The sequence below is a fragment of the Centruroides sculpturatus genome, unplaced genomic scaffold, assembly GCF_000671375.1.
Source record: "Centruroides sculpturatus isolate CEXI.00-Female unplaced genomic scaffold, Cexi_2.0 scaffold651, whole genome shotgun sequence".
Lineage (NCBI taxonomy): Eukaryota > Metazoa > Arthropoda > Arachnida > Scorpiones > Buthidae > Centruroides > Centruroides sculpturatus.
The window spans coordinates 136,083-148,168 of NW_019384960.1; the positions used below are offsets into that span (position 1 = coordinate 136,083).

Sequence of the window (12,086 nt, forward strand, 5' to 3'; positions counted from 1 at the left end):
TTCGCGTTGTAGCAGTAAAAAGGGGGGATGCAAATTCATAGTCAATAGAACAGAGTCGAGAGGTAGCTCGTCATCAACTCACGTCATAATTAGTAGCTACGAAACCCACGTGATGTATGATAAACAACTATTTGTTCATAGAATTCACGTCGTTTTTATCACTCGTCGATATAAACTTCCGTTGTTATATCGTCAGTCCTTTTCTTCGTTTGTAAGAGGGGATTGATGCTATTAAATTTTCATGTTGTAAGGTCGATAGAGTGGAGAGTTAATTAATGGGAGTCGTATGTATTTCCATTAGGGTGGATGCACATGTGGCATGACATGGAAAAGCGGTGACCTAAACGCATTTTCGTCGCGCGGTGGCACAACCACACAAGCGGCAATCTACTTACATTTCGGCGCATGCGTACAGTATTAAAGATGTCGAACGATACCGACACTGCCGTTATCCATGTGTTTACAAATTTTATTTTTTACGGCTCGCTTTATTAAACTAGAAAATTTTGTCGAAGGTTTTGAATGAGAGATATTTTCTTCGGTCGAGTGTAAAAATACGTTTATTCTTCGATCAAGATCTGTCGATAAAAAATACTATTTCGACTAACATTCGTTTGGGTTTTCCTATGAATTAAGTTATATGTCATAATTTTGTAGAATTTGTGTTAAATTTATTATGTTTCCTTTATGTAACCGCATCGTTCTTTATGCTATTGATTTTATTATCTCATGTGACTACCAGACGAACCGTTATTGGCTGATATAAACGCGTAATGACGAACTTAATGACGATTTTACTCGTTACTAGAATTTGAACACTAGACTAGAAGTAGAAAAAATTTAATATGATCACAGATGGCGCTACCAAAAATTTCTAATGTTACCGAGAAAAGTTTCCTATATTTGTCGGAGGTATTGAAATTTCAGGCACACAGGCAACAAGTTTTACGTAACAGACTCCACGGAACTGTGTGAGGTGAACTTATTTTAAAGCGCAGAACTCCAATTAGAACCGTCGAAACAAGATTTCTACTCTACCAACACGTGTCGGAAGTTGGACTGTTTAGCGCAGCTTTCCCTAAAAGCGGCCCCCTATTGATGACTAGTAAATGTTAGGGGGCGAAAAAAAAAGGAATTAGGTGACAGGGGGCACTGGAAGCAGAGTATTGGACGATGACGTATAGAAAGGTTGGGGTCATTGATAATCTTTTGCTTAACTCTTAATACGTGTGTGAAGGAACATTGCGTTTAATGATTTCCAGATTTGATGTGAATTTCATAGAAAAGTTTTTCCTAAAAATATTTCCAAGTCTCTCACACAAGGAAAAGTAGGTTAGGGAGCATTGGTATATATTAACAGAATAGGAAGTTTTTCCTTTAATTTCGTTTTACAAAAATAGGGAAAAATATCGAACAAATATGACAAACTTTTGTTAAAAGTAAATTATGAACTTCAAATCCTCATGTGATATTAATTTTGCATTCAATTTTTTGCATTAATTATACTATTTTTAATTAATTGCAACTGTCGTTTTTTTCCACATAAATATTAAGAATTATTTTAGTGTTGTTTCGCACAAATGATAATCAAATTTTAATTGATTTGTATGTTTTAGTAGTTTCATTTATTTATTTTATAAATTTAACTGCTTTTTAATTTTTTTTTAAATTTTACTTTTTAATTATAATAGAATTAAAATTGAACTATCAGGCTACCTAGTTAAGATACTTTATTAATTCCTATGTATATTAATACATAGAGATTAATAAGACTCAAGTTCTGGCCCACAAGTGTTAAGGGGGCACAAAAATTAAATTATTATCATAAATTTTAATACGTTTTTATTAACATTTCATAAATATATATATTTCAACTCTGATTTTCACGTTATTAAAAATAAACTTTAATCCCCAATTTAAAACCTTTTAATTTAACGAAAATGGGGCTCCATTGAAATTCATTAAGCCCTAGGCTCCGAAAAACTTAGCTCCGCCCCTGTACCTAGTATAATGCAAACCGGAAAGTTTTTAAGTTATAAGAATGTGATTAAATATTTCATTTTTAGTTTCTTTCTATAAACATTTATAGGTGCGTATTAAGAACCATGGTATTAACCATACAACACGTGATTTTATAGCTGCAAAGTATCACATGTGCTGGTGACGTGTCATCACTGAAGTCTCTTCCGTTAACCTTGAGGGTGCACCTTTTGTTTACCGCTACAACGGGAACAGTAGTTATGAGTTTATTCGTCTTTCTTTGTTACTTGCTTTAAATTTCGAATGAACATATATTTATTAATTAATTCTTTGATTGAATACAGATTGTTGACTCACGAGAATATCGTAAATCGAGAAAATGAAGATAAAACAAGAGTTAGAAACAAAACATTCGGACTGTACAACTGAACGAATCGAAAAGAAATTTGAAGTTGATTTAAAGAATTTCAAGAAAGAATTTTATACGGATGTGAAGTGTTATAAAACAATTAAATCAGAACCTTTAGAGGTGAGTGAAAAATACTTTATTGTAAGATCGCAGTGTTGCTTTAAGTACGAGAAACACGGCTTATAGGCTATATAATATAAATTGGAAAATAGAAAAAAATATATATTTTTAAATAGTATATTTGTATAAATAATGGCTCCACGAGCTATAAACTGAGCTACGTTGTTTCGGATTTCGAGTAAAAGTTATTTCGACTCTTTACAAAGAAATTTGACGTTTTGGCCACGATGTTCGTTTTAAAAAGTGCACAAGTTTAGTTTAGATGTACGGCTGTTTTAAACGTTTTCTTCCATAAAAGTAATCGATTTTAGACTGATTTGACTCAAACTATTTCTAAAACACGTATAAATTCTCGAAAATAATCCATAAAAAATGTGCTATAAACAAAATATTGTAGGGATACTTACCAAGTGTGTATTGTTCGAAGATGCCATTGCTTAAACTTGTTTTTTTGGCGAAGCGGAACATCAGACGGCAAACACGTACGAAGCGTGTCACGTAACATTTGTTGGTACTATTCCGTCACGTAACTACTCATCTCCTCATGTTAAAGAATTTAATTCTGGAGTGAAACTAAAGTTTTATATTAAGACTTAAATATGTTATAAAATGCTGCTAACTTGTAACCTTTCCTTTGACAGATCGGATCGGGATATTCTGTAACTGAACACAGCGATATTCTGTTTTTGTAGTTGTGGTCTGTTTAACTGTTGTTTTCTTATGGACCTCTTCAGTAACAGCCTGAAATGTTAAAAAATGCTTTAAACATACTATTCACATAAATACTAATTATATATTTATATATTAACATTAACAGAAGACTAATATAATACATATCTTAAATTAAGTATACATTGTTATTATTCATGATATAAATACTTTTTTTATTTTTAATAAAAAAAATATATCTTAGATTTAGATTTATAAAATATGATATAAATATTTATATTAATAGTAAATAATGAACAATTAAATGAAGAAAACTCTAATAAATAACTTGTCTAAATATTCATGTACTTAGAATTAAAATTATTATTTCAGATTAAAATGTAACCTCATTTAAATATACCAATACTTTCAACATTTATAAATTTTTAAATTTTTAAAAATTTATGGGACACCCTGTATTAATTTGCTTAATAATTAATAAATTGTTTTTAAAATAAAATCTCATAACAGCCGGAAAAGTAACGCAATTACTTGCTAGATATTTTATTATGTCGGGATCAATAACTATAATACTTTTGTTTACACACGCTACGTGTTATTCAAAAAAATTTTGTAGTTTGATTTGTAGTAGCTGACATTGCTTCATTTCATACTTAATTTGACATCGTATTTCTAACGTATCTACTGTTCTACCTATAAATTAATATTTTAGGTACGTATAGTTTAAGTTTAATGTATTATATTTGTAAAATCAATGATATTTAAGTTGTATGATGTTAAAATGTGTTCGGGACTTTTAAATTTGACACGATTTTTATACTTTCGCTTTTTATGTGCACTACAAGATCCGAAATTAAGAGAAATTCAAACTTATTTTAACTGCAAAAAAGAAAACACAATCAACGTGCAGATATTTATTATGACATGGCCTGCAATTTTTTCATTGTATTTTTTTTTTAATTTAATTAATTTAAAATATGTTCTTTTTACCTGAAATTAACAGTGGCTTGCCCGTTTACATTATGCTTTTCCTGTTAGTAATAGAGTCGTGACGTTTACGTATTTAACTTCTTTCAGAGGAAACTTTCTGAATCTAAATAACGTCACTTTCGATCTTCATCGGAAGTTCTTGTATCTTGGTCTCGTGCTTTTAAGTTTTTCACATCTGATCTCGGCATTCACCTAACTAACTCTGTTGTCGAAATTAAGGATGGACTGTCAAACAGTCGTACAGACTAAATAAAGTGACAATTTATAAGTTTATTTCCAAATTGCAGGCCGATTCTTAATAAACTATTATTTACATATTCATATAGTATTAGATTTATTTAATTCGGCAGAGTAAACTGTATATCTGCTGAAAACCAGAAATCACGTTGTTTGAATTCGAAATTTTCCTTTGAAAGGTATTAAATAGATGACAGACATTACTATTAAAAAAAAGTAGTTGGTAGGCCATATTTTAAAAAAAAATTTAATTAGNCTTTACAAAGAAATTTGACGTTTTGGCCACGATGTTCGTTTTAAAAAGTGCACAAGTTTAGTTTAGATGTACGGCTGTTTTAAACGTTTTCTTCCATAATATAAAGTGGGAAATAGAGGGAAAAAAAATATTTTAAAATAGTATATTAGTATAAATAATGGCTCCACGAGCTATAAACTGAGCTACGTTGTTTCGGATTTCGAGTAAAAGTTATTTCGACTCTTTACAAAGAAATTTGACGTTTTGGCCACGATGTTCGTTTTAAAAAGTGCACAAGTTTAGTTTAGATGTACGGCTGTTTTAAACGTTTTCTTCCATAAAAGTAATCGATTTTAGACTGATTTGACTCAAACTATTTCTAAAACACGTATAAATTCTCGAAAATAATCCATAAAAAATGTGCTATAAACAAAATATTGTAGGGATACTTACCAAGTGTGTATTGTTCGAAGATGCCATTGCTTAAACTTGTTTTTTTGGCGAAGCGGAACATCAGACGGCAAACACGTACGAAGCGTGTCACGTAACATTTGTTGGTACTATTCCGTCACGTAACTACTCATCTCCTCATGTTAAAGAATTTAATTCTGGAGTGAAACTAAAGTTTTATATTAAGACTTAAATATGTTATAAAATGCTGCTAACTTGTAACCTTTCCTTTGACAGATCGGATCGGGATATTCTGTAACTGAACACAGCGATATTCTGTTTTTGTAGTTGTGGTCTGTTTAACTGTTGTTTTCTTATGGACCTCTTCAGTAACAGCCTGAAATGTTAAAAAATGCTTTAAACATACTATTCACATAAATACTAATTATATATTTATATATTAACATTAACAGAAGACTAATATAATACATATCTTAAATTAAGTATACATTGTTATTATTCATGATATAAATACTTTTTTTATTTTTAATAAAAAAAATATATCTTAGATTTAGATTTATAAAATATGATATAAATATTTATATTAATAGTAAATAATGAACAATTAAATGAAGAAAACTCTAATAAATAACTTGTCTAAATATTCATGTACTTAGAATTAAAATTATTATTTCAGATTAAAATGTAACCTCATTTAAATATACCAATACTTTCAACATTTATAAATTTTTAAATTTTTAAAAATTTATGGGACACCCTGTATTAATTTGCTTAATAATTAATAAATTGTTTTTAAAATAAAATCTCATAACAGCCGGAAAAGTAACGCAATTACTTGCTAGATATTTTATTATGTCGGGATCAATAACTATAATACTTTTGTTTACACACGCTACGTGTTATTCAAAAAAATTTTGTAGTTTGATTTGTAGTAGCTGACATTGCTTCATTTCATACTTAATTTGACATCGTATTTCTAACGTATCTACTGTTCTACCTATAAATTAATATTTTAGGTACGTATAGTTTAAGTTTAATGTATTATATTTGTAAAATCAATGATATTTAAGTTGTATGATGTTAAAATGTGTTCGGGACTTTTAAATTTGACACGATTTTTATACTTTCGCTTTTTATGTGCACTACAAGATCCGAAATTAAGAGAAATTCAAACTTATTTTAACTGCAAAAAAGAAAACACAATCAACGTGCAGATATTTATTATGACATGGCCTGCAATTTTTTCATTGTATTTTTTTTTTAATTTAATTAATTTAAAATATGTTCTTTTTACCTGAAATTAACAGTGGCTTGCCCGTTTACATTATGCTTTTCCTGTTAGTAATAGAGTCGTGACGTTTACGTATTTAACTTCTTTCAGAGGAAACTTTCTGAATCTAAATAACGTCACTTTCGATCTTCATCGGAAGTTCTTGTATCTTGGTCTCGTGCTTTTAAGTTTTTCACATCTGATCTCGGCATTCACCTAACTAACTCTGTTGTCGAAATTAAGGATGGACTGTCAAACAGTCGTACAGACTAAATAAAGTGACAATTTATAAGTTTATTTCCAAATTGCAGGCCGATTCTTAATAAACTATTATTTACATATTCATATAGTATTAGATTTATTTAATTCGGCAGAGTAAACTGTATATCTGCTGAAAACCAGAAATCACGTTGTTTGAATTCGAAATTTTCCTTTGAAAGGTATTAAATAGATGACAGACATTACTATTAAAAAAAAGTAGTTGGTAGGCCATATTTTAAAAAAAAAATTTAATTAGTAAGTGTATTTTTATGCTTCAGTTTAAATAATTTTTTTATTTGTTTTTTTATAAAGATCAACCTGTCTAATAATATAACGTAATCTTTTATTATTTCAGATAAATATTAAAGGAAAGTCAATTTTCACACACAATATAAACGGATCCACTATTTGGAGTCATTCTGGTTATAAAGTCGAAAGAGGTAAGAGGCTTAATGCCTTTAATACAATGAAAGTATCTTTCTACTCATAAGAATAATAGGTAATACATAAATTTTCATTCATATAAATGCAGTTTTGCCGGTCATTTATTAACTGTTTTCAGGAGTAAGGATTTTAATTGAAATAACGTAACTTTCGATTTTCACCAAAAGTTTCTACATAGTTAATCGGTGTGTCGTGCCCCTAATCTTTTCACATTATCTTACCTCGGCTTTTATCTTCGTTTGTTCTCGAGATTAAGAAAGGACTGACACTCAGACAGGCGACAGTGAAAATTTATAGATCTACAATTTTTTCTATAATTACAACCCAATTATATGATTAAACTCGATTTTTTTTAAATAAATAACAAAGAAGCCTGTTGGTATTTATTTTATTGTTTTTATCGATGAACTGATAAACTGATCTGCACTTTCAAAATTCAGCCTTTTGCCATTTTATAATACAGTAGAGCGTCGATTTTCCGAATCAATTGGGGACTGGGGTTGTTCGTATAACTGATATTTCGGATAACCGATTTATGTATGAAAAAATAGTTTAACGATCCGATGTTGAAATTTTTTCCGTTGCGTGTCGCTTCGCGTTGAATTTTCGTCGATGTTAAGCCTAACAAAGACTATTGTATTGTAAAAAATTATTTTTTTATTTTGTACAAACAAAATAAATATATTGAAAAATATAAAAACAATAAAAAATTATACTTCAGATGTTGATTTAGTATCAAAAACGTAAAATATTTGAGTAGCCCAAGACAGACAAAGATTGAAGCGCCACAGCACTGGCGAAAATTTAAATTTGCCGACTGGAATTCTTTCGGATGATTGACGTTTCGGATGATTGACTTTTAGAAAATCGACGCTCTACTGTAATTAAAAACACATTTTTTTCTTGCTTATGAGAGCCGGTATCACAGTGAAAGTAAATTATCCATCGTTAGCAAACTCGATTCATAAAAGTATCGCTCCATCCAAGTTATTTTTTTAACTTATTTATTTAGTACTTGCGCATATAATATTTATTTAAGATTTAAGCAAAGCTTCCTGGAACCACTTCTAATTAAATAGCGACTGTATTAATCACGAAGTAATTGATATCTGTTGACTTATGTACTAAGCAATATGTGCTTCTAAGGAATGTTGGAATGTCATGAGGACAGGATATTTCTTCACCTAGAATGCAAATGAAAATATATCCTTGTACACTTAGTCCATAGTTATACATTACTTGCATTGAAAGAAGTTTTTATTGCATATACATTTATGTATTATATATGAAACGAAGTGTTAAGGAATGACACGCAGATAGGTAACGTACTGTACAGTACATCGTACTTACGTATGAATTTTCAGACATAAAGTTATCAACGTCGACAAATAGAATTTTGTAAGGTCTTTTATATTTTTGTGCTAATGGGAGATCAGAACGTCCCGAAATAAAATAACGCCAGAACATCGAACTTTGATTGATTAACATAACATTTTTGTGATATTTTACATCTACAAGAATAAATAGTAAATGTAATAATTGTAAATTTCATAGAAAACATTTTAAAATCCTTGATTATTTAACACTAAATATGTTTTACTTTCTCGGCTGTTACATATAAAAAAGGGAAGTCGGTCAGAGAATAATCCTTCGAACATTTTCATTTTTAAACTTAAGATAGCTTAAAACGTCGAGAAAGTAAAAAAATTTCGGCGATTTTTTGTATGCATAAATGTCAGAGTGTGTATTAATGTGCTTTTTGTCGAAAATTTCTTAAATTTAGAAGGAAGGTTTGTTTATTAAGGGGATTGATGCTTTTAAGTTTTTGTGATTAAAGGTGGAAAGGGGTCGTCTCTATCTTCAGTAGGGTCGGAGTTAATGAGGAGTTTACTCATTTTCTCATTTACAATTTCTTATAAAACTCATCTTTATCCTTAAAATCAAGCTTTTTTTTCTCATTTTACAACAGTTAAAAATATAAAATATTTTTGTTAAAAATAAAATATTTTTGTTAAAAATAAAATATTTTTAACAAAATATTTAAGATACCGCCACACATAGTTTTAAATATTTCCGGGATACTTAATACAGCTGTTTATTTAATAACGAAAAGAAGCCTCTAATCATTTATTATAATTTTTGTCACACATCACACCAATACGCAATGACACACGCTAATTTTCGGCTTGTAATCACAAATAAATGATGAAGTGAAACATGTAATTGTGACCGTAGGGTCGGCACCTCTTTGGCGCCCTGTCAGGAGGACTGAATCTGACACCACCGAGTCTCTGGGGGACTCGGTAATCGTGACGTTACGTCTAAAGATTCGCGAGCGGTAGCGTGTGAGCGCTTGGATTCGGAGTAGAGGTGAGGAGAGAGACGCGGAAGTAACTTACTCGGACTCCATAGTAACAAGTAAATAACGATTTTAATTAAGTCGAACTAAATACTATACAGAGATACTAAATACTATCGGCATATTATTGTCCTTAACTATACTAGGCCGCGGAGAGAGAGAGTTTACAACCGAATCGCGGGTTGATAAATACCTTGTCGATGGACAGTTCTTTGAATCTTGAATGGACAGTTCTTGGATGGACAGTTCTTTGAATCTTGTCGTTGAATCTTGAATCAGAATCTTGTCCGTTCACTGGGGTGGAGGCACGGAGGAGTGTAGAGGCTTAATCCAGCACGAATGTTTTTCTCGGGTTTAATCCTGGTCGCGGTTTTAATTCGGTGGTACGGTTTTAATCCTGGGGCACGGTTTTAATGGTTTGGAGAACGACTTGGTTGGGCGGGCCTGAATGACGACTTCTGTAGAGGGACTTCGGATGACGACTGACCTCGGGATCGTTTTCTTTTCTCTTTTTTTTTCTCTTGGGTTTTTTCCATGAGGTCAGGTGATAGCCTTTAACGGTCGCACGTCCAATATGGATTCTCCATCAAAAGTTCCTGGTGACACATTCCTGACTAACTTGATCCGACTCAACAAAGAACAAACTCCGTGGGAAATAAATTTTATGGCTTTTAGCCTAACTCGATAAAACGTTCGAATTTAACCTATTATATTTTCCAAATTAAAATTTAAAATAACACTTTATTGTGGGTCTGTTCGTCCCTCACATAATTAAATATTGTTATGTTAATTAATAAAAATATGCTCAGTTTTATTTCATACTAGCAGATAAGCCCGGCGATGCTCGGGCAAAAAGTAATAGCGAAGATTAAGATTATTACATTACAGCCAATCTTACCCGTTTTCACAAAATGCAAAAATTAGGCCCTCTGTTTGCAAACTAATTAGTAAATTATTAGATGGGGCTAAAAATATGTTCGATTTCCCGCAAAAACGCAAAAATCCACATCTGCTCCTGTAAATCTTGCACGTTGCTTTTTTTTAACACTTCCATTGTTGAAGCGTTAATCCTGTCCCTCTTCCTCGAGGGGGGAATTTCGAAAAATCCCTTGTTAGTATGCGTTTTCTTGACGTACCCTAAGAGCCTGTACACACTAGGCGTTTTTAAACGTGCGTTAGCTCGGCGTTAGCACTGGCTCAGTTTGGAAATGGACGTGAAAGTGATTGCTTGTGTGCGCCTCCTCCATCGTCGCTATAAGGCAGCACATATATCTCAAAGCGCCCTTAAAGCTCCCGCAAAACGCGCGTTTTAACAAAAATCTATAAACGCGCGCTTGGCCAAAAGCGCGCGTTTGAGCGTGTACACCTACATAGAACTCTTGGTTCTTTAAAACGCGCGTTGAAAAACGCCTAGTGTGTACAGGCTCTATCTGTGTACTAAATTTCAACTTTGAACCGCTAACCGTTTGGGCTCTGCGCTTATTATTATTATTATTATGAACCCGTCTCGATTATATATAGATTAGCTGAAACTGACGTTCGAACCCATGACGGATCTTGCTTTATATACCCCCAACGATGGGTAGTCCCACCCATACAAAAAAGGCTTCGAATGGTCCACAATGTTCCAGAACATTTCACAACATTCGAGAGTGTTCTGTAATTTCCACAATGATGTGGGATGATACGAGATGTTCCTGAATACTCTCGAATGTTTTGGACTGTTCTAGAAATTTCAAGAGGGCGAAACTTCCAGCCCTTATATCTTCAACAGCACGCCCTTCAGGCAAAAACGGGAATCTCCTTCATGGATGGGGGATAGAGGGCTACTATACCATATAACAGGGGTGGCCAACAAGTCGATCGCGATCGACCGGTCGATCGCTCGCGATGTCTTGACTTAATGTGTTACACTTGTAAGTTGTAACCGAACGCAACGCGTGAACGTAACGCGCAAACGCAAATGTAGTGATATCGGACCTCCTCGTTCTCCCTCAGATGCGGTTTTGTCGGTCCATGTGCAATCCATTTGCGTACAGTTGTAAAAGGGGAATAAGAAATGTGAACAAAGTGTCGTAAAACCGAAAAAAAAGGGACAGAGAGAGTAGGTCGAGGCACGGTAGAGAGAAAAAGGGTTGAAGTGGTGGTCCCCGAAAGTGACAACGTTGAGTTTCAATTTTTCTTCTGTTTAAAATGTAAGTACCTTTTCTTCGTGTTTTAAATTAAATTGTGGCTTTTCTTTTCTATCTAAACTTAGTATGTATTTCACACCCCCCTCGCCACTTAGACCAAGAATGGGCAACCTTTTACTATGTAAAAGCTGCATTTCAAAACTTTTGAACTAACGCCGGCCACATACAAGATAAAAGAGGGGGGAAAATGCCGGTAAATCACATTTATTACATAAATTATTTATTCATATATAATTATAAAATAGAATAGTTATACTTAATTTAGCTTCTAGAACTGATGTAAACGTAATGTATCAAAAATATTTGATTAAATATTAGTCACTGCTAGTTTTAAATTAGTTTCGAGGTGAGTCTGTTAGCCGGTTTCTCGTTTTAATTTTTACTAAATTCATTGCAGGAAAAACTATTCACACACATAAGTTGTAGAAAATAACATTTGAATTTTTGCTGCATACTTCTTAAGCTAGGAAATTGATATATTTATACACATTTTATGCGACTCGGGCCGC

General features: G+C 32.1%; 1 protein-coding gene across 1 annotated transcript in view; it reads left to right on the top strand.

The window, feature by feature from the left end:
• Positions 1 to 822: 822 nt before the first annotated feature.
• The window catches only part of LOC111632426 (zinc finger protein 729-like), a 44,076-nt gene continuing 32,812 nt past the window's right edge, over positions 823 to 12,086 (top strand). The window contains exons 1-4 of the mRNA XM_023376839.1: positions 823 to 1,188; positions 2,090 to 2,237; positions 2,325 to 2,509; positions 6,938 to 7,022. Coding sequence (XP_023232607.1) covers positions 2,360 to 2,509; positions 6,938 to 7,022 — 235 coding nt within the window. The 5' untranslated portion in view covers positions 823 to 1,188; positions 2,090 to 2,237; positions 2,325 to 2,359. The remainder of the gene's footprint in view (positions 1,189 to 2,089; positions 2,238 to 2,324; positions 2,510 to 6,937; positions 7,023 to 12,086) is intronic.